The 23,873-nt window shown below is 33.6% G+C and overlaps 3 protein-coding genes and 1 non-coding gene across 4 annotated transcripts; 2 read left to right on the top strand and 2 right to left on the bottom strand.

The window, feature by feature from the left end:
- The first annotated feature begins 2,050 nt into the window (after nucleotides 1-2,050).
- Nucleotides 2,051-6,592, top strand: LOC145581724 (polygalacturonase At1g48100-like). Its single transcript, XM_081638752.1, has 8 exons — nucleotides 2,051-2,472; nucleotides 2,630-2,758; nucleotides 2,942-3,109; nucleotides 3,410-3,451; nucleotides 3,686-3,893; nucleotides 5,309-5,390; nucleotides 5,676-5,784; nucleotides 5,880-6,592. The coding sequence occupies exons 1-8, from the start codon at nucleotides 2,203-2,205 to the stop codon at nucleotides 6,294-6,296; spliced, it is 1,425 nt and encodes a 474-aa protein (XP_081494878.1). The 5' UTR covers nucleotides 2,051-2,202; the 3' UTR covers nucleotides 6,297-6,592.
- Nucleotides 6,593-7,092: 500 nt separating this feature from the next.
- Nucleotides 7,093-8,774, bottom strand: LOC145581723 (high affinity nitrate transporter 2.5-like). Its single transcript, XM_081638751.1, has 2 exons — nucleotides 7,627-8,774; nucleotides 7,093-7,459 (listed from the first exon to the last, which is right to left on the bottom strand). The coding sequence occupies exons 1-2, from the start codon at nucleotides 8,772-8,774 to the stop codon at nucleotides 7,093-7,095; spliced, it is 1,515 nt and encodes a 504-aa protein (XP_081494877.1).
- A 2,127-nt stretch (nucleotides 8,775-10,901) lies between these two features.
- Nucleotides 10,902-13,578, bottom strand: LOC145581722 (high affinity nitrate transporter 2.5-like). Its single transcript, XM_081638750.1, has 2 exons — nucleotides 12,434-13,578; nucleotides 10,902-11,690 (listed from the first exon to the last, which is right to left on the bottom strand). Exons 1-2 carry the CDS (start codon nucleotides 13,576-13,578, stop codon nucleotides 11,309-11,311), a joined length of 1,527 nt encoding a protein of 508 aa, XP_081494876.1. The 3' UTR covers nucleotides 10,902-11,308.
- A 4,400-nt stretch (nucleotides 13,579-17,978) lies between these two features.
- Nucleotides 17,979-18,052, top strand: TRNAN-GUU (transfer RNA asparagine (anticodon GUU)). The gene has a single exon. It is a non-coding gene; the product is annotated as a tRNA-Asn (tRNA).
- Nucleotides 18,053-23,873: the final 5,821 nt, after the last annotated feature.

Below are 23,873 nucleotides of genomic sequence, written 5' to 3'. Positions count from 1 at the left end.
CTCAGATTTTAGGTGCTCGTTCACCAAATAACATATTTATTAAATACACCCTTTGGATGTGGCCGTGTGAGTGACTGGGTGTCTAGTATCCAGGTAAGTACACCTGGATGTATGTTAGAATTCGTAGTGAGAACTAGGAGAGCTGATATTTGGTAGTCTACGAAAACTAACTTTAAGGTTCCAAATTTGGGCTACCATCATATTGTGAAATTTCTCATCATCCACCTTCCAGTAAATATTTTCATATTTAATGGGATAAACAACTCTATAGTACTAGACCAATATTAGCATAATATGCATCAGCAGCACCGTCCCATTTTCAAAATGGACCCACGGCGTGCAAGGCATAAAGATAGGCCTAATTTTTCAGGCATCATAATTCATAAACCCTTTCACTTTATTTTTTTCCTTCTTTAAACCCTTTTTACTACTCTACTATAAAGCTCTATTTTAACATGCAAGGCACCTTCTGCTAATATATTCTCTCTTGAAGGTCCTTAAATTAAGGGTACCCACCAACAAAGCAGAACCTGAAGTATTGCTCACCAATTTTTATAGACCTTAGGGTCCTATCTTGACTGAATTTCTAGGAAGTTTATGCTAATGCGTCTCTATATCCATCCATTCCGATTTTAATTGTTACATTGTCCCAAACTGTCATAATTATTGACAATTTGGCACGACTACCTTTACATGCTAAACACTTTTTTATTAATTCCATTTCAATATTAATTGTTATATTATTCCAAACTTTCATATTTATTGAAAGTTTGAGACGCTTACCTTAACATACTAAACGTTCATTTATTAATAGTTGAGTCTTTCTTCACTCTCCCTTTTTTTAGCTGTTGCTTGAAATTTATTTTATGATGGTTATGCGACCCTTTTGCCTCATTTATAAAAGAAAAATAAGTAAAATTAAGGTGAGGATAGAATAACCTTGGTATTTTGAATTATGCCTACTCAAGTATGTTGGATTTCTCAACACTTGAAATAAAATTCACTCTTATTAAAACCATACTTATTAGTAATATCAGAAAGGGTTAAGAGTTGTAGAAAGCAATTACATTCTCATTTATTTGGAGGAAAAAGATATATAAGTAATGCCACTGATCATACATAAATTTCTAAATTAATTACGATCATTTTAGAAAACTTAATGGTTATATGGATACATCATAACCGATTGAAAATATTCATTTTTTGTTGCACTCCCAAAACTAGAGAGACTATTTTTACCCAAAAACTTGTTCTAGCACATTCATTTATTTATATATAAAATTGTAAATACACAAAATACTTTTTTTTTTTTAGGAATAAATACTCAGAATACTATATCAGTGGTTGTGATTAATTGAGATAAAAATGGCGGTAAAAAATTTGGTTAATTTCGATATCCTATGGTAACCTGATAAAACACCAGTTTAAGGTTTGAGCATTCTAGTCATTTAAAAAATGGGTTGGTTTTAGTTTGAGGGAATTTCAATTTGTTTTATAGTTTATCAACACGAACATGACTTAACACGATTTATTTGACGGCTCTACTTTTGTCGAAGGCCAATTCGTCATTCCTAATAAAGAAATTGAAATATCCCTTTATTGCATGGTGAAGTGTTTGGTATTCCTAGTTGTACTTGAAATTTATCCTATAGAGAGACTATAATTAACCGGAATGTATGTAAAATACTAGCAAGTGATTGCCCAATCATGCACCAAGTTTTGTCTTAGTTAGGCTTCAAGAGCTGTTTTACTTCATAAATTAGGTTTACATGTCCATATTAATAATAACCCAATTAGTACCAGCAAAGGTGCATGCACCTTTATCCTAGTTTACACCATTTTATCCTGGCTCATAATAAAGTTATAACTTCAAGCACTCAATTTCCACTAACTAGATTATCATATTATTTAGCCCATCTACATGCATTTTGAGTATTATGTTTGGCACATACCAACAAAGGCAACTACCAACTCATAAGTAAAGATTGAAATAATGCTATTTTAGAACATAATATGGGGGCATAATCTACTTTAAGTTTCTGGAATTAAGAAGTTAAGGAAGTTACTTTGTACTTACTTAGTACAGCATATATAAACTGTCCTCAACAACCTGTTGCTCCCCTGCCTCATCTTATAGCCAGTAAAATACATATAAAACTTTCGAAATCCTAAGCAAAAATTTATTGAAGGGAAGAATAAAAAATGAAGTGTAGCAAGTGCTTGTCCATACTCTACCTATTTTTCTTCTTAGCAAGTTTTCATGTCACATTTTTAGGTAGCTTGGTTGAGGCTAGGAAGAGCAGTGCTCTAAGTCATAAGAAACATAAACATGGCAAAGGGAAATCTGGACGTTATTGTCCAACTCCTGCTGCACCAACACCTCCTTCAGGTTCGACATACCCAACTATGTCAAATAACTTTAATGTCCTTTCTTTCGGTGCAAAAGGCAATGGAGCTACTGATGATACCAAGGTTTATTAATCTCTTCTTTGATTTTTTGTGTTTCATATTGTGCTAAGGTGGTTTTAGATAATATCTGTTGATATCTTATGATATGCTCATATAGTTTTCTTGGTGTACATATACTCATATAGTAGCTAATTATATATTTTTTTTAATTGAAAAACAGGCATTGCTAGAAGCATGGGAAGCTGCATGCAAAGTAGAAGGGGCAACAGTGGAAATTCCTTCAGGAAATAAGTTCTTAATTAAGCCAATAACTCTCCAAGGGCCTTGTATGCCACAACTTGTTCTTCAGGTTTGTCTTTCTTTACTATTGAGTAGTGAGTACTATGGTTTTTTTTTTCTTTCTTTTTTTCATAATTCTCTTAAGTAAAACTTATAGACGATTGTAGAAATAAAAAATATGCTCTATTAAACAATTTATAGCACATATCTTATAATTATATTGCTGAAATTGTTGCAAATACAATGATGACAGATTGATGGAGTGGTATTAGCTCCCCCAAAAGTAAGCTCCTGGCCAATATTTGGTCTTTTTCAATGGATTAATTTTAAATGGGTGCAAAATTTCACCATCCAAGGCAGTGGAATTGTTGATGGTCAAGGTTCTGAGTGGTGGATGTCCTCCCAGTCCACTACAAATAAGGTTAGTTGAATGTAGCATGCATAGGCACATACATATTAACCTGTTATCCCCGAAAAAAAACACATGTATGTGATGTATCGCTTCAATAGAACACTGTACTATTCTTTTATGGTGTCATGATACATGTTTTTTTATCACTACAACTGCTGGACTAACAAGTAATACTTTGAGATGGGGCTAGGTAATACTGCAAAATCATATTAAATCATTACAAATGCTTACAATATACAAAGTATCTGGTACGACGGATTAGGCTGATAAAATGACTAAAATCTATTTGAATGGTTTTTTTTTTTGCAGAAGAGACATCAGCCTGCACGAGTTCCAAGTATGAAGCCATCAGTAAGCTGTCTTTCCTCTATATAACTATTCCTTTTGTTTTGTTGTTAAGTTGGAAATTCTACACTATTTGCTCCATCCATCTAGATTTAGTTGTCACATTACAAGTTCATAACTTCATATAAATATATTTGCATGACTATTAAATTTGGAGTCTAAATGGAGGTTATACTTTACATTCCAATTAGGTGTGCTTCTTTAACAGTTTTTTTTTTTTTTTTTTTTGCACGCATGCAGGCATTACGATTCTACTCCAGCAATGGCATAACAGTCCGTGATATTACAATAACGAACAGTCCACTGTGCCATCTGAAATTTGATAACTCTGTTGGTGTCCAGGTCCATAATGTTACCATTTCATCTCCAGAAGATAGTCCTAATACTGATGGCATTCATCTTCAGAACTGTAGAGATGTTGAAATACATCATTCCAGCATTGGCTGTGGTAAGTATAGACCTACATTTGTTTCTTAAAAGAATGTTGCAGTTTCTTGTCTCAGTGGCTGTTTATAGTAAAACTTATATCACTGAAATTGATCCTCTCTACTCAGCATGTTTTATCTTTGTTTTTGTCTTTTTGAAGTTACGCAAAGACTAGTTCTTATGGATACTTTGATAAACTAAGTGATTCAATAAAGTAATCTGCTCGAAGTTAATTGAAGTAGGCCTTCTTTTGGTTCTATATCACAACCACATTTATGTTGGTATGTCTCAAATAATAGATGATTCACTTATTAACAAACCTTAATGATTTATGCAGTAAAATATGTTGATAAAGGACTACTCGTGACATGATAGGGATGTAAATGCTCGCATAGAAAATAATTGTAGTTATTGTTTTTAATGTTAAACTTAATCCTATAATTTGGTTCACCTATCAGATGTAATCTATGTATTGATTAAGTATGGAACGAAGGAGTAATAAATAACTTGAGTGTATGTAAATTTTCCATGTATGTTTGCTGAGAAGCATTCTCCTTTTTATAGTTGTACCCTATTGACCTTCGACGCAATTTACATAATTCATCTTGACCGTATTAGATTATATAAATGTATAAGTAGTCTCTTTAAATAGATATAAATGATAAAAGTTGCACTGTATTCCTTATGTTGGTAAACAAAAGTCTTTACGGAAACATTATACCTTGGCATTTTACAAGTTACAACTGGCAAAGATTAAGAGTATAAATGAATGCTTTTTCAGGTTTCCCTAAAATTCATTTGAGACAACCTCGTTCAATATTAAAATGTGTCAGGTCTTTTGCCCTAGTTGTTTTAATGTTTTACTATATGGTGCTTTTTGGCTGTCAAGGACTCAGACCCTAATTTATCTAGTCAAATCTGTATTAAATTAAAATAATCAGTATAGAATAATGTATGATAAATTAATGTTGAGTATATATTATACTTATATATAGATTAAAAAAAAAAAAACTCATTAGTACTTGAAAAGTGAAATTGACAGAGGCTCACTTCCTTTTTGTAATGGACCTAACTATGAAGTGAGTAATTTATAAGCTTCCACAGTTCCACTGAATACTCAACTTTCTTGGAAAACGGTTAACGGTTGCATAAAACGGTCACTTTTAACTAACTTTTAAAAAGTAGGCCCTGAAAAAGAAACCACCAACAGCTCCTGCTATTTGTGTACCTCCACTAACTTGGTAACTTCTGAAAAATTCCTGAGACTGAAATCTTTACATTAAACTGCTTTGCAATTTGCTAATTTAAGTATAATTTCCTGTTTTTGTAGGAAATTAATATTATTTGCTATTCATTTAGTAATGCTCATGTCATATATAGACCAGCTTTAACTATTTGCTATTAAATATAGGATTAATGTTTACTGATTCTGTGCAGGAGATGACTGTGTATCTATTCAAACTGGTTGCTCTAACGTTCATTTACACCACATTACCTGCGGTCCTGGTCATGGTATAAGGTAACATTCTATAACTTGTAAGATGTATCATATACATTCTCCATCCGAAAATAAGTGTCACAATCTAACATCCTATCACGTTGTCCTTACGTTAGTTGTAATTAAGATAAGATTTGATTCCATATGAAGCTTTTTATTTTTGGATTGTTCTCATGCTCTTGCCATCATTCAACTGTCATTACTACAATAGGAAGTTGAGGATTTTTCTCCGAGAATCTGAATTTATTCTATGCGAGTAAAACTCTAAAATTACAACTTATACCAAAAATAATTTCTTGTTTGCAGTTTGGGAGGTTTAGGAAAAGATAGAAGCATCGCTTGTGTCTCAGATATTGTCGTAGAAGACATCATCATGCACAACACGTTATTTGGAGTGAGGATCAAGACATGGCCAGTAAGTGATAATTAAGATCTTTTGCAGTTCAAATTAACAAATAAACATGCTTCAATATGATCAATCATTTATATCTTGGTAAATTTAATTCCCAGGGTGGTATTGGATCAGTGAAGAACGTATCATTTTCTGGCATACAAGTGAGTGATGTTAAGGTCCCTCTAATAATTGACCAATTCTATTGCGAAAACAATGTTCATTGCAAAAATCAAACTGGGGCAGTAGCAATCTCCGGTATCCAGTATAATAAAATAGTAGGGACTTACTCTGCTCAACCTATACATTTTGCTTGTAGCAATGATATTCCTTGCTCTGATGTTGATCTAATTGACATTCAACTAACGCCGTCACCAAGAAATCGAGGTCTTCTGCAAGCACTGTGTTTGAACTCTTATGGAAAAACAGCTGCTCCTTTAATTCCTCAGAGTATAGACTATTGCTTAAGGGATGGTCATAGGTTGGCTCGTACGGTGCAATCATCACATGAGAAGATTTGCCAATTAGGGTACTGAAGTGTAGTACTTTTTTCTTCATGTTTAACTTGTTTTCTACATGTAAATTTTCACATTTTTCTCCTTTTTTCAGAGTAATGCTCATCTTAACTAAAATTGACTTGTAAATGTAGAATAAACTTTTGCTGGTGTGTACCCTGTTTTTTGTTTTTTGTTTTTGCGCTGTTGCTAATCTCAAGTTAATAGTAAAAGAGACTAATATTTCGTGTTGCTTTTTTTATGTTTTACATTATTAACTAGGATTTCATATTGTAGAGTAACTAGTACCAAAATCTTGATTTTTAGTATCTTACCCTCCATAGGAACCCTTCTTCTTAAGACTTGATGTGCTCTAGGCCTATGACTGATTTAGGCATACAAAGATTTGATATGACGCAGATGTCTGTAACAAGTACAGAAGTACTTGTCAACATTCATTTGCTCCTTCCTCAGAGGCGAATCTGCACTTTCTATGTGCACGAATTCAACATTTTATTGGTCAATTGGCTAGGCACCATTGTGTACATTAAGTGCCTCCTTAGCTATACGCTACAGTCACAGTTTTCTGCAAATCCTTTTTTGTAAGAAAATTTGAAACCAATAATTACGGGCAAAAGATTGAATTATTTCTCATATACATTTAACTCTTATTCTCAAAAAATTACAATGGATGGCATATATGTAACATACATTTCAGGAAAGGAAAGTGCTAGGTGTGGCTGCAGTAGAAAATTGTGCTCCTGAGCTCGATCGTATTGCACGTTTAACCAATGAGAGAGCCAACAAGGCGCTACCTGCAGGCTGCAACAGTCAGGATTTAGGCATGATCAGGTGTATTGCTCTCTTCTTTTGGTACTGACTTTGCCTTTATGCTCCTTTCATTTTTACTACCTTCTGCGAATTTCATGCTTCCCTTGTGCAGTCCAAGTTCCTGCTCCTTTGAATCCCATTCCCTTAAGTAGTATTCTTCTTCTGTAAAATTTGCTTTAGGACCGCAGAACAGACCTCCCCACTGTGGGAAGTATATGGAAGTTATGCCAAGGCTACATGCTATGATCATAATACCCATGTATGTTATACCCTTTTCTGTAGTGAACTGTGATCCTCTGAAGAAGAGCACCTGAGTTATGAGTGCACCAACATTTCCACCAGCTCCAGTCATGCCAGAAACTACGCCCAAAGATCTGAAAAAAAAAAGATTTGATGAATGACATAATTTTAGAATATAAAGTGTTAGTTAAGATAAGTCTGATTTCTTTCTGGCAGAGGGGGTTATAAAACTTATACTTAGTACAGACTACGGAGTAGTAACTTGTTTTGTAGGATGTAACATGAGAAATTAAAGCATTACCTTCTGGAAACAAAAGGAACAACCCCAAATGTAAGTCCTTCAGCTGCTTGAACAAACACAGAGAAGATAATCATCACTGCTATTGATGTACCCAAAGTGCTGATCGATCCCAAAGATATACACAGTACACCACTTAGAGTCTGCACAATCCACCAGCTCCACAGTCTTCCCCTCATTCCAAACTTTTTTGCCATTATATCTGACATTCCACCACCTATAGGCCTGGAGAAGAGATTGACCATCCCAAAACTAGCCGCGATGATTCCTGAAATAGTGAGGTTTAGATTAAACCGGTCATAGAAATAGTACGCAATGATATTATTCACTGCTAGCTCCACCCCAAAACAGAATCCGTAGCCTAAAGCAGTGATCCAGCTCCTATAGTTGGTGATTCCATAATACAGAACCTTTGATACTTTGTCCTTGTGCATATCACCAGACTTCTGCAACTGGTTGAAATTTCCGTCTGGCAGGTCTTGGCCGAAAATCATAACTGCAAATGCTGAGGACATCTGGAAGAGAGCAGGGATGAAAAATGCAATCCTCCAGGCTGCAAACGGTGTTTCATTCGTCTTAAGGATAATGCTATAAACAAGAGGCATAATGAATTGTGCAACACCACCTCCAAGGTTGCCCCACCCAGCTGCCTGTCCGTTGGCTTGCCCCACAACTCTTGGTGAGAACATGGAGCTCATCCAGTATTGAGTCGAGACAAAAGTGGCTAAAGCAAAGCCAGTGAAAAACCGCATAAGAAAGAAGCCTGAGGGTGAGTCTGCAACAGCAGACAAGTAAACTGCAGGTGCAGTAAGCAGGGTAAGTGTAGCAGAGGCTAGTCGAGGACCAACCAAATCACAGGCAGCACCCATTGCAACACGGGCAAATACTGCTCCAGACACTGATGCAACTCCGGCATTACCAATGTCATTGGCCGTGAGATTAAGGCTATCACGAATGATAGGAAGAAGGGGTGGTGCAGCGAAAGTGGATAAAAAGCAGGCGAAAAACTGCATCCAGCATAGATGAAATGCGCGCATATGAGGCTTTGCCACTGAAAACAGTGGAAAAGTTGTAGACTTATGCTCTGAATCCACTGGCAGAGCGAAATTTTTTGGTTCAAATTCAACACTCATTGTGTTTATTGCTGCCATCACTCTCTTTTTTCAACACCAGCTCGTATTACTGATGTCAAGCTGTTGTATCAGACTCAGAGATATTTGTAGTAGTATAAAGTGTTCGCGATACTAAGATTATATAGTGTCATTCTGCCAAGAATGACAACTACCAAATAATGCTAGGACTCTCTTAATAGATGAAATGTATAGCTGTTCTAGTGGCTCTTTGTTCATTTGAAGGGAGAAGAATATTCAGTATTTCGCCGAGTCTCAGTATTAATCATGAAGCTAATCCAGGATTCTTTCTTATTTTTATTTTATCGTTGTACTTCAGGGAATCAGCAGAATAAGTTATATTGGTTACATAGTATGTATATCCTGGTAATCTGGTTAGAATGATGATCTGTATATGCTATTGTACAAGGTTAATTACATCGTACAGCTTAAATTGGGGTTGACTTTAATTTGGAGGGGTGATAATGTAGGATAATGTGGTGGGGCTTGACTTTGATTTATTGATAATGGTCATAAAATTTAAGAATACTCCAACTGATTGGATTTTGAATTATTGGGTTCAACGTTTTTTTTCTTAAAGAAATCCCCTATAATGAATAGTTGAATACTTCTTCGTGTTTTCCAACATAACTTATTACGTAGTACTGTAATTAAATTGAACAGAAACTATTGCTTCATTATATCATTAATGTAATTTGACGCGATGTCTACATACTGATCTAATCTAAAATACATGAGTAATTAATAAGAAATGTAATACAATTATACAATAACTATCGAATAGTCATGAAAGATACATAGACGTGTCTGAGTAGAGTCTTGATTGGAATGTCATGTGTTGGTGGTTGAGAACCCGAATCCTGTGCTATCTAGCTAATATAAGGTATCTTCCAGGAATCAAATTCATAACATGGATGGATCAGCTCAACAAACCATGTTATTCCGTACTTATCACTACTCACGTTATCAGTAGACTTTCTTACTTTTGTGTTATGGGTTGAGTTGTGTGACTTGTTCATATACATTCTTTTGCACTCAAATAAAACTCACATTTGTCTTTTAAGGAATTTAAATAAAAAGATAGCTATTTTTATGGTAGATAAAAAAAATTGTGGAGTTTAATTTGAATGTTTGATTGGTTTCAAAATGAATCTAAAAATTCTTGTAGGTAAAACTACGATTTATAATCCTTAACATAAAACAAAAACAACATATTCCATGTTTTTTTCACTAATGAAGTTATTGGCCTTGTTTGACAATTAGAGTTGGCTATTAGCCATTGAACATGGTTGAATTAATTAATAGTTGTTTGATTTTTGGTTGTTTTAAAAGATACTTGGTAAAATTATGTTTACTAAAATTTTTGCAAAGTTTGACCGTATGTGGTGAAACAAGAGCGATGAATACTTACAATATTCGTGGAATAGAGAATGAGGGATAGCTTAACTGGTTAGAGCTCTCTTCCTGATTCCAAGAGATTTTGAGATTCATTCTCGTCAATTCTCGTCATTCGTCCTTGATGAGTACGGAACGTAGTATCTCTTTGTAAAAACTAACCCCTTAAAAATACTCTTTAGTTTTTACGATACAATTGCCGTCGGCCCAACTGCTGGAGGAAAAGGCCAAAGACCAGCATACATTCACAGCTCACAGGCGTCGCAGCTCCAGCCACAACGTGCCCATACCACTCTGAACTACCACCCACTCATCTCATCTTGTTATCAGGTGCTTTTTTTCGAATTTATCTTTCATTTCATCTATAACTGGGTCTGATTTATACATGATATTTTCCATGCTTTCTCTATGTATATTATTTTACTGGTCAGCTTTTATGTTCACTGAAATTGAACCAAATTATGAATTTTGAGTTTTTGACTGATGAAAATTACTACCCTACTAGAAATCCAAGTATTTGAGTTTGCTTTTGATGGAATTGATTAATCCATGATTCATAATCTGAATTTTAGTTGTCTTGTGAGCTGTGATTATGGTTTGGATGAATATCGTATTACTAGCATTGCAAATAAGAAATAACCCTGATATTGAGGGATAAGTCAGGTGGTTACAGCTTCCCTCCCGATTTCAGGAGATCATGGGATCGATTCTAAAAAAAAAAAAACCCCTCTCTCTTTCTGGCTCTCTAAACACCCAAAAATAAAAATAAAAAATAAAAAAACCTTCAGTATACATTAGTGATTATTGGTGCATAGATGACATTAGGCTGAATGTTGATTACCTCTAACAAAGCCCACTATTGTTGAAGCTAATCTCGAAAAATAATTGCATATAAGTATAATGCTCTTACATGTGCAGACGTTACAAATGCTACATATACGAAAATTACAAGTTGTTTTGTTGGCTGATTCTTGTTTCTAAGCACGCATTGCACATAACTTTCTCCTTGGTTAGAAATTATGGTTGAAGGTGAAATCTGATGTGTTGCATACTTGCATTAGGATATTTCAGACCCTTGTCATGTGAGTGTTAACTGTCCGACATGGGAATTCAACATATGAACATAAGTACATAACATATACTCGTAGTGTATAATGAGGCTACCGACAGTAGATTAGTCGTACACATGATGGCAGGCTCTCATTTGAGTGTGCAGACTGCTGTCTTCTGCATCTTTCACTCTTGCTGCTGTCTGCAAATCTCAAGCTTGCCTGATGGTGTCCTTCTTGCTGCTCCTTTAAATCCCATTCCTCCGTATAGTAGTCGTTTTCTGAAGTATTCGGGTTAGGACCACAAAACATGCCTCCCCACTGTGGGAAGTATATGGCACTAATGGGGAGAGTGCATGCTACAATCATAATACCCATATAGGTTATTCCCCTTTCTGTTGTGTATTGAGATCCTTTGAAGAAAATCAATTGAGTTAAAACTGCACCCACATTTCCACCTGCTCCTGTCATACCAGAAATCACGCCCAATGATCTGAAATTGATATAGATAGACTTTAGGAACACAAGATTTTCCTGTAAGCATGAGGAGAAATCATATCTACATCATAAATTGTAAAGTTCTATGGCTATACATCCTCTGCTGTAGGATACTTCCCTCAACATGCAAAGTTAATTGTCCAGTTCTTTGCTTTAGGATACTCACTTTTTTTTTTTTTTCTTGAGCGTGATTTTATATATCTGTCCCGCTTTCCTGAACTTATAGAGCCTAAAAGATCTTGGCTTAATAACTTTGAGTAGTTACAACATGCTACAGGTTGTATACTTATATGCTTCTTTTTGTTGCTCTCTACACAGTATTCAATGCTCTCTCATACATAATCTTGGAAATTGCGGCTTATAGTTGATAAGCCTTTCAAATACCTCTTTTCTCAAGTTTCATGCTTCACCCAAAATGATTAGGACTAATTTCTTCTTCTACTCCTTGAGTACCTTTTACATGAATGAATTTTATATCTGAGGAAGTGCCAAAATTTGTCTAGTTGAATATAGGATGTTCCATTATTCATGAGAAGTATATTTATAGCGGACTAGGTAAATTAGTGACTTCCTCCATTCGGTGGGAAGTTATTTTCAACCAAACAAATGCATATTCTACTATGGTGGAAATTCAACTTCCTCTGTTGGCTGTGTATTTACATGCCAACCATACGATCACTAAGATAAATTCTTTTGCAGGAAACATCTGATATGTTGCAAGAGATGTGTTAAAATTACCTTCTAGAGACAAAAGGTACAACCCCGAATGCAAGTCCACAGGCTGCTTGAACAAACACAGAGAAGACGAGCATCACTGCAATCGATCCACTTAAAGAGTTCATCAGTCCCAGAAGAATGCATAATATACCACCTATAGTCTGGATAATCCACCAGCCCCAGAGTCTTCCCCTCATTCCGAACTTCTTTGCTAGCAAATCTGACACCAATCCACCTCCTGGCCTGGCAAAAATGTTTGCCAACCCGAAACTGGCTGCTATAATCCCAGCTGTGTGCAGGTTGAGATTGAATCTATCAAAGAAGTACTGAGCAATGATATTATCCACGGTAAGCTCCACCCCAAAACAGTACCCATAGCACAGGGCAGTAATCCAGCCCCTATAATTGGCAAGTCCATGATATATAACCTTTGAAAGGTTGTCTTTGTGCTTTTTACCTGACTTATGGAGCTGCTGGAAATTTCCATCAGGCATATCTTGCCCGAAAAGCAACACTGCAAATGCCAAAAGAGTCTGTAAAACAGCAGGAATGAAAAATGCTATCCTCCAAGCAGTAAAGTTTGTGGCTCCCATCCCAAGGATGAGTGTATACACAAGAGGCATGATCATTTGAGTTGCTCCACCTCCAAGGTTGCCCCACCCAGCTGCAATACCGTTGGATCGGCCAACTACTGGTGGAGAAAACATGGAACTCATCCAGAACTGGGTTGACACAAAAGTGGCTAAAGAAAATCCTGTAAAAAAACGGATGAGCAAGAAGGCTGTGGGTGAGTTTGCTGTGGCAGATAGGTAAACTGCAGGTGCAGTAAGGAGGGTGAGAGCTGCAGAGGCTACTCTAGGCCCAACTAAATCGCAGGCAGTCCCCATGACCAAACGGGCAAACACAGCCCCTGACACTGATGCAATCCCTGCATTACCAATATCAGTAGCCGTAAGATTGAGGTTGTCACGAATGATAGGAAGGAGGGGCGGAGCAGCAAATGTCGATAGAAAGCAGGCAAAGAACTGGAGCCAAGATAGATGAAACGCCCGCATATGAGGCTTTGCAACTGACATTAATGAAAAGGTTGTAGCCTTGTGCTCTGCATCAACTGGAAGGGCAAACTTCTTTGTTTCAAATTCTTTCACACCATCAGTTGACACCATCATAATGTTTGGTACCTGACTGATGTTATTGTAATGATGTATGATACTCCGTAATACTTTATGCTTGTATAGTTATTGGATTGAGAGATAACAACAAATTCCCCTATTGATCAAACCGTCGAGTTACAGGAGAGTATTCGGCTTGCAAAGTGTAAAAAGGCATCAAGGAAAGCATATTCTTATTTGAAGTGAATCTTAAGTCTTATACGGTGAATCATTGATTGAACTAGGAATCATAAGTTTGAAGTCAGGAGTATCTGCTGGAGAATTTTCTGAGTATGGCTTTTTTTGTCTGACTGTTGAGTTGGTCTGAACTATGAAGCAGGAAATTGGAAGAGTAGTAGGTGGATGCTTGACTTGGGATCTTTAAGAATATACAACTTTGATATGTTTTACAATCAAACTCGGGCAATTTTTTATGTACAACCGATTTTATCAAAGAAATTGTACTCTCTTATTACAGCCTTTAATTCAATGTTTGTCAAAGTATTGAGTAGCGCTTAGAGATCTAGAAATTTGCACATTTTCACTTTTAAGGCGGCAAAAAAATAAAAAAATAAAAAAATATAAGTCCACATGACAACTTTTTCAAATTTTTCATCAATTCTTCATTTTCCATTTAAATAAATTTATACTCTATTATTCAAAATATACTTATGATTCTTTGTTTAAAAAAAATAAAAATACTTATGATTCTACGATTTTCCATACACTTTTTTTTTTTTTTTTTTTTTTTTTTTTTTTTTTTTTTTTTGTGTAAAACTTTAAATTTCCAAACACTCTCCTGAGTACTAATACATCTCAAAAAATCATTTGATATTTCGATTGTATCTTTCTACAAAAATGTCTATATTTTTTTTTTTTTTTATATATAGTTATTTATATATTTAATTACGGAGTATTTATTTTATTGCTAGAAAATGTAATACAGTAAAATTATACATACTTCATTAAAAAAGTGATGGGATGCTGAAAACAATGTACAAGGCAACAAGCTTGTGAGTCTAGGAGCATTCATTATTTTTGCATTTAAAGCTTGTGAGGACAGGCAATTTCTTTTCGGTCTTCCAATCATCCCATGCATGATAAATTGATAACTTTAACTTTCTTGGGATTCAGGAGTTTGGGCTTACTACTAATAAGTTATACTCCATCCTTCCCCTTTTGATAGTCTTTTATGGGCATTTTTTACGGAAATTAATAAACACAGATAAGAATAGGAAAAATACATTGAAAAAGTAAATTGATATTGGGTATGCAAAAAAGTAGAGAGAGAAAGTAATAAAAGTAAATGGGAAAACAAAATTTACATGGGAAAGTTAAATTTACACAAATATTGTTGCAAATTGGAGGGAATTTTGGTAAAAAATTAATATTAATGATCGTTGGAAAAAGCAAATGGGCGCGAGCATTTTGGGACTAAAATTTTCCCATAAGGGACTATCATTTAGCGACGGAGGGAGTAATAATAATATTGAAGATGCTTTGGAGTCTGTTTAATGAAATGGTGGAGTAAAATATTATGAGTAATTCTAGTGAGGTCGCTGCCCCTAAACTCATGAAAAAATTGACAGATATATATTTCACAAAGGTTACTACTTTCTGCAGAATCTGCTTATTCGTTATCTCCTCGGAAATCTGCTTTGTGGAAATCGCAGTAGGGAGATCACACTTCTGCTTGGCTTCGGGCAGTCCCTATTTCGGGGTTAGACGATGAACGCTAAGACATACCGATGTGTGTTGAGCTACCGGCTGGGTGTTCCATTGTTCTCTGTCTCGACGCCGTGTTCGGCTTGTTCAAGGGTTTTTCCTGAGCATATTTTCGGTGATCATGCGGTGTCGTGTGCTGATATTGTGGGTATTAAATATCGGCATAATGTTATTCGGGATACCCTTGTTGATGTTTGCTATAGATTTGGGATTTCAGCTAGAAAGGAGGTGGACATTAGATTGTCTGGAGAGAACGATGGGGCCCTCAGACCTGCAAATGTGTTACTTTATTCTCGGGGTTGAGGATGGGATGTATGTGTTGATTTGACAAGGTCTTCTCCTTTGACACAGACTGGACTATCTGACTTTATTCCTAGACGGGTTGTAGCTAATGCGGATCAAGTACGAATTCAGTTATTGGATAATTAGATACGGTTTCCTCCCCTTCCCGTTTTCTTCACTTGGAGAATTAGAAAAAGAGGCTATTGCGTTGCTAAATAGGGTTTAGAAGTTCTTAGCGACTCAAGACATTAGGGCACGTGTTGCTGTTCATATTTTCACTAGGATAGACTTTGCTAGGAATGACAACGAATCGGATTTGGGCTGGATGCGGCTAAATCCGAATCTGATTCGTTTAGTAAACAGACCCTGGACTCGGATCCGAATCCGAGTCCGAATTTAAAATGTCCGAATCCAAGTCTGAATTCGACTCGTAATTTTCGGATCTGAATCCACTCCGTTTATTTGGACCTCCGAAATGATTCGAATTTTTTTTTATTATTATTTTTTTTTTGTAACGTGTGATATACCTATAATTGTTTGTATAGTCATACCGAGTAAAGTATTAACATAACATATTTAATTTATGAACTAAGTTACACGATAAATTTTTGCTATAAAACAAACAAGCAATTGTCCCAAGTTATAAAGCATATACTCGGACTCGAATCGAACTCGGTCGGACTTTGCATAGGGTTCAAGTCCTATCTGCCTCCCATTCGGATTCGGATCTAATTTATCGGATCCGAATTCAGACTAATTTTAAACGGATTCGGATTGGATTTTTTTTCTTCAAATCGAATTCGAATCGAACTCAGATTGAATTGTCATCCTTAGGCTTTGCCCGCTATAGCTAGAGCAGTAATAATAATAATAATAATAATAATAATAATAATAATTTCTCGAAGACTCAGGACATTGGGGCACGTGCTGCAGCTCATATCTTTACTAGGATCGGATTTCTATAGGTAGAGGAGTGGGGACCCAGATTGTATCTCGGCTTCCCACTAATTTACTATAGGTTGTATACCTTTGTCTGTTTTTGAGATATAATAATAATAATAATAATAATAATAATAATAATAATAATAATAATAATAATAATAATAATAATAATAATAATAATAATAATAATAATAATAATAATAATAATGATGATCCTTCTATGCCCTTTTGTTTTTCATTTTTGAAGGAAAATCACAGGAATTAAGGTGGAGAATGTGAAGTAATGAAAGTATACGGGAAAGTGAAATTCTCAACCAATATAAAGTAGTAAAAGTGTACAGGAAAAAGACATTTCCAATTAAAAAAGTAATTAAAATACATGGGAAACAAAATTGAGAGATTCAAGTGTAAAACATTAAATTAGTCCAAAATTGGCACAATTTTTAGAGCAAATGTTAGGGTAAAATAGGAAAATGACTTAATAAGGACAAAAAAATGAGGGTATAAAAGTCTTTATATATATCTTACTCCCTCAATCTCTATTTATTTATTTTTTGCCCCATTTGACTCTGTACAGTCAAGATGCATATTAAAAAGTTTATATCTTTATTTTCATACATGAAAAAATTATAAAAACGTGATATTAATAAACTATACAATGAGACAAATCTAACAAGACCACGTACTCATGACTAAATTATTTTTTATAAATTAACATGGTCAAAGTTTTCAAAGTTTGACCCCAAAAATGGCAATATATGGGGCAAAAATAAAGGGACGGTGGGAGTAATAAATAATAATTTGAAAATATAAAATGTGACAAATATATAATTTTTTATTAGCAAAAATTGTAATAAAATTAAATTATGAAAATAGATGTTGTGATTAATATGATTATATTTAATGTAATACACACATATATTTATTTTATAATAGTAAAGAAATTAAGTCAAATATACTAAATGATTAGTGTAAAAGTCAAAGTGATTAAAGGCAAAGTAAATATATTTTTAAAAAAAAATTCTTTCTCAAATAAAAAATATATATATATTTAAAAAAAAATGAAGAGAGTATAACAAAACTATTCGTTCAATGATTTTATTGAATAATGCAAAAATTTCTCTAAAATACTTGAGGTTTTGTGTTTACCCGTCCATAGTTACGGACTTATGATAGTGTCTTATAAAATTGTCAGTAAATTTTTTTTTACCGATGATTGAGATGAACACGTCATTTAAATATCATTAGAATCTACCACAATCGAATAGAAGAAAACACCCAAAAAAAAAAATTAGAGGTTGATATACACTTAATGAAATTGGCAAGCCTGACCAATGTGATTCAGCAACCAAAAACAATCATGAAAAAAAAAAAAAGAAAAGAAAAGAAAACGTGAACTATTTTTTCTTGTATTTCAACCATTTTTATGAATAGTATAAATTTTATTATTTTCTTTACATAATGTAGCTGGAATAGCTCAGTTGGTTAGAGCGTGTGGCTGTTAACCACAAGGTCGGAGGTTCGACCCCTCCTTCTAGCGTTTTTGTCCTTTTTTTTAATAAAAAAGGGAATCATAATGAAAAAAGGTAATATAACATTGGATCGGGTCAATTTTCAAAGTTGAGTCATGCTAATTATTATGTCCATGGTGTCCAAAAAGGTAATCTAACATTAGTCCTATCCCCTAAATTATTAGACCTGCCTTTGATTTGGATGCCATCGATATTAACATAAACTTTGTTATTTTGAATTTTAATTAGAAGTGTCAATTCAGATGACCAAATTGGGACTGATGAGGTTGAGTCGAGTTGGATCGGATCAATTTTTAAAGCTGAGTCATGCTAATTATTATGTCCATAGTGTCCAAATTTAAATTGGATATTTTTCGGGTCGGATTAGGTGTGATTTTGACGGGTTCAAATCCTTTATCCAACTATTGTGTGTCATTCCATATATCACTCAACATTATTGGTCCACCTTATTTTAACTATCACCTAATTTTTGTTTTTGTCATTTTTTTTAATAAAAAAAGGAATCATAATGAAAAATAGGTAATATAACATTGGATCGGGTTAATTTTCAAAGTTGAGTCATGCTAATTATTATGTCCATGGTGTCCAAAAAGGTAATCTAACATCAGTCCTATCCCCTAAATTATTGGACCCGCCTTTGATTTGGATGCCATCGATATTAACATAAACTTTGTTATTTTGAATTTTAATTAGAAGTGTCAATTCAGATGACTAGATTGGGACTGATGAGGTCAAGTCGAGTTGGATCGGGTCAATTTTTAAAACTGAGTCATGCTAATTATTATGTCCATAGTGTCCAAATTTAAATTGGATATTTTTCGGGTCGGATTAGGTGTTGTTTTGACGGGTTCAAATCCTTTATCCAACTGTTGTGTGTCATTCCATGTATCACTCAACATTATTGGTCCATCTTATTTTAACTATCACCTAATTTTTGTTTTTGTCATTTTTTTTAATAAAAAAAGGAATCATAATGAAAAATAGGTAATATAACATTGGATCGGGTCAATTTTCAAAGTTGAGTCATGCTAATTATTATGTTCATGGTGTCCAAAAAGGTAATCTAACACCAGTCCTATCCCCTAAATTATTGGACCCGCCTTTGATTTGGATGTCATCGATATTAACATAAACTTTGTTATTTTGAATTTTAATTAGAAGTGTCAATTCAGATGACCAGATTGGGACAGATGAGGTCGAGTCGAGTTGGATCGGGTCAATTTTTAAAGCTGAGTCATGCTAATTATTATGTCCACAGTGTCCAAATTTAAATTGGATATTTTTCGGGTCGGATTAGGTGTGGTTTTGACGGGTTCAAATCCTTAATCCAACTATTGTGTGTCATTCCATGTATCACTCAACATCATTAATTATTTATATCAACCATGATTTATATTCTAGTCCTTATCTCTCTTTCTTTTCTGGTATACAATTACGTTTGATTCAACTCCATTATTATTTTATTTTTTCTTATTTGTACTACCTCCTTAACTCTACAATAACCCTAATTTTTGTGTTTATTTACCTCAATTCATTCTTTCTCTAATTGCATCTATATATAACCAAAGTACCAAAATTTCAATTTAATGAATACTAATTAAGAATAAATTATTATTTTGTGTTTTCATACCCAACTTTACCGAATCAATGATATAATTTGAGTGTACAAGCGTTGTGGCAATTATATATATTGTGGGGTGAATCTAATGACTACATTGTACTTGGTTAAGTATAATAGTGAGGGAATGACTTATAGAATTTTAGGTAGAAAGATTATGTTAAATTTTTGAAGAATTTTTTTATAAAAAAAATAAAAAAATAATGGAGTATAATTAAACATAATCGTATACTAATTAAGAAAAGAAAGAAAGATTAATACTTGAATATAAATTTTGTTAATTCTATTTAATTTCATGTGGTATTAAAAAGTCAAATCAAGAAAATGCATAATAGCTAAATGATGTGGATCAATAAAATTGAGTGGTACATGGAATGAAACACAATAGTGGGATAGAGGATTCAGACCCAGTTTTGACACCTTTAATTTTACTGGCTCTTTATGTTGATAAACAAATAAAGAAGATTATTGGTGAATTTGGTCATATATATTACTCTATACTAAATTGGAGTTTTTTTAAAGGCCTTATATATATATATATATATATATATATATATATATATATATATATATATATATATATATATATATATATATATATATATATAAGATCCAATGAGAAGTTTTTTAAAATGAGAAGAATGAGAAGGTTAAATGTGCATATGTTTTGAACTAAATGTGCATAAATTTTATACTAAATGTGCATAAATTGTTTTTGACATACTATTTTTTTCAAGTTTCTGGGAAAACTAAAGTTTATGCACATTATGCACAAAAAATATGCACATTGAATTTCGGTCAAAATTTTTTCATTTTATTTAAAAAATATGCACGTTTAATGGAAAAATTATGCATATTAAATCCTTCTCATCTTAAGAAACTTCTCATTTACCCCAAACCTATATATATATATATATATATATATATATATATATATATATATATATATATATATATATATATATATATATATATATATATATATATATATTTATTTATTTATTTATATTAAAGTAAGTCAAATAAATAGTGCAAAAAGTGTTAATAAAACACTTATTAAAATAGTATGTAAGGAGCATAATAAAAGTTCATTTTAATTTTAAAAATGTCACTTGATATAAACATACGTTAGAAATTAGAGGTTTTGCTTAGTATTGTGTAATTTTTTTTCCCTACCTTTAAAAAAATATAAAACACTTGTGATTTAATGAATTAATTCTTATGAATAATGTTTGCCTGTTTGGACGATTATACTTTTTAAAATGTTTATTCACTTATTTTCTCTCATTAATGTTAATGGCGTGTTACCCTAAAAGTTAGGGGGTCTGATTCTTATGATTAATACAAGGCGCAAATTAGAGTAAAGCACAAATACAGTTTTTAAACTATTGTCTTTGTGCACTTTTAGTTTCTCAACTTTTGTATGTGCACTTTTGGTCCCTCAACCACTTTAAGTGGTGATTTTGACCAAATAGTTTAGGAATCTATCCTAGTCAGCTTTAGTTTAAGGACCGCTAGGGTTCCAGACTTCCAGGGTAGGGGGAGGAGCAATTTGGGGTTTTTGGGCGAGGGGAGGAGTTTCCTTGGTGGTTGCATTGGAGAATGGTCTTCTTCGTCTTCTTCTTCCATATCAGGTGGTGGTGTTTCGAGGGGAGAGAGGGGGGTTACGGTGACTAGGGGTGGTGGTTCAAGGGGGATGGGGGAGGGGCGGCTAGCCGACTGGGTTTTCGGTGCGGGAGGGGATTAAGGTGGCTAGGGTTTCGATGGCTGGTGGGGTTGGGGTGGTCAGGCAAGGAGTGGGGCTGGGTTTTCTGAATTTTTTTAATTTTTCGGCTAATTAGCTCTTGACACGTGGCATTTATTAAAAAAATTAACCTTTTCAACAGGTAATAACCGGTAATTGGGATTGAAGAAAGTAAACAACCCTCAAATTAAAGTTGGGATTATTCCAAATTCCAAAATAATGCAAAGTTGAAATTATTAAAAAAAAATGGAGCAAAGTTGGGATTATTAATATCAAACTAGCATAGCACCCGTGCAATGCACGGCTTACAAATCTTATTACTAGTATTGATTTCACAAAATTTTAAGAAAAAACGATTTAATGAGTAATAATGAATTTATTTACATAGATGTCTTAATCATGCATTTTTAACCTCTTAAAATAATGATATCTACTTTAAAGACAACTTTTTTATTCTTAAATTGAATGTAAAGTTTTTAAATATAATTCAACTCAATCAATGAACTACTGATAACCAATCCCTACATTAAGTCATTTTTTTTTTTCTCATTTCTACTTGAGTCACTGGCCACCTTATTTAAAAATGATTAAACTCTGTCCACTGACTCAATATATACAACGCTTTTTCTGTGTGACTGGCACGGCTGACACACGCCACAACACGAGTAACCCCTGACCGAGTAACCCCAAACTAACTGAGTGACTCTTAATCGATTGAATAACTAACCCTTGACCAAGTAACCCCTGACCAAGTAATCTCGGCCACACTGTGTAGCCAACCAGATATGAAACTTTGTGAACTCAATATATGCTTGGAAAAATAATTTCTATTATGAAACAACATGATCATTGTATTAATATTGTATTTCGTATATCACAAATAGTGTCATATATTTTTTTTCCTATGGCCACTAAAACACTTGAAATTTAACATGTAACTTCTAAAAATAGGAATTTTTATATTCACATATAGCATGAATATATTCACATCTTTTTATAGACATTTGATATGTTTATCACAATTTTTTGTATGCGGCCGCTATACCGTGCGACAGGGGTTACTCGAGTTACTCGGTCACAGGTTGCTCGAGTTGTCGGGGTTAGTCAAGTTACTCGGTCATGGGTTACTCGAAAAACTCCTGACCGAGTAACTCCTCAAGTAACCCCTGACCGAGTAACTCCTCAAGTAACCCCTCGAGTAATCCATGAGGACCATGACCGAACCCCTCAAGTAACCCCTGACTGAATAACCCCTCACGTTACCCCTAACTCCTTAAATAACCCTTAACCAAATTCCTCGAGTATGTAACCCCTGACTGAACTCCTTAAATAATCCTGACCTAGTAACTCGAGTAACCCCTGACAAGTATATAATAGTGAAAAAAAAAAAATTATATGTACACAGATATAAGAGAAGTAAAAAAAATGCATATTACTCTTACATATCACTCATGACGACATATACAAAATATACAATGCATTTTCTATGCGACTGGCACACCGTGCGGCCGCTTGTAAAAAGAAATAGTAACGCCTATGACACCGCCAAGTTAACCCCTATTTTACTAACAGATTAGAGTAGCCCCCTTATTATACTTATTGAGTAACTCTTAAATAATTAACAAATAAAGTATCTCTTACAACACTCACAGTGTAACCATTATAACACTTACTAATAAGTAAGCCCTATATTTTCCTCAAAAAAAAAAAAAGTAAGCCCTATATCACTAATTGAGTGACCCCTATAACACTAACTGAGTAACCCTATGGTAGCTGCCCACATTGATGAATAACTAACACAATCAAACTTTTTATACATGTCGATGCAATAGTTTGACTTGGTTTTTATGTAATTAAATATCAATAAAAATTATATTCTTTTTAATTATAAAACCTTACATCAATATCTATTTAACAACTTAAAATGATAAAATATGAATTTACTACATTTATAAAAAAAAAAAAGTAAAATAAATAAACTACAATCAATGTTAATATTATATATAGTGAAAAACAAGGCTAACATGTTAGTTACAATAGAAAGAATGGAGTAAAAATTAGTGTCGAACTCTGCATTTAAAAATGAGAATTATAGTTTATATAGAATTATATATCAATCAAGTTTTTTACAATTTGTAGATGTTATGCATGAGTGTGTTGTGACTTTAGTTGTCGAATAAATGATTTGTTCATAGGTTTAGCAAAAGTTTAAAAACTTGTTATAATAATTCAGAGATTTCGCGTTTATGAGTTCTGTAACAAAATATTATAGAAAATGAATTATATATCACATGTATAATTTTTTTTAAAAAAATTAAGTATGATATACCTAAAATCATATGGTAGAAAATCAGTAAAGTCATTATAATTGGGATTTTTTAAAAAATAATACCACAAAAAAGTCACAATTTTAATTATAACACACAAAAAAAAAAAAAAAAAAAAAAAAAAAAAAAAAAAAAAATTA

Source organism: Chenopodium album, chromosome 15 (assembly GCF_948465745.1).
Source record: "Chenopodium album chromosome 15, dcCheAlbu1.1, whole genome shotgun sequence".
NCBI lineage: Eukaryota > Viridiplantae > Streptophyta > Magnoliopsida > Caryophyllales > Amaranthaceae > Chenopodium > Chenopodium album.
This window is presented reverse-complemented; position numbering and strand designations above follow the sequence as displayed.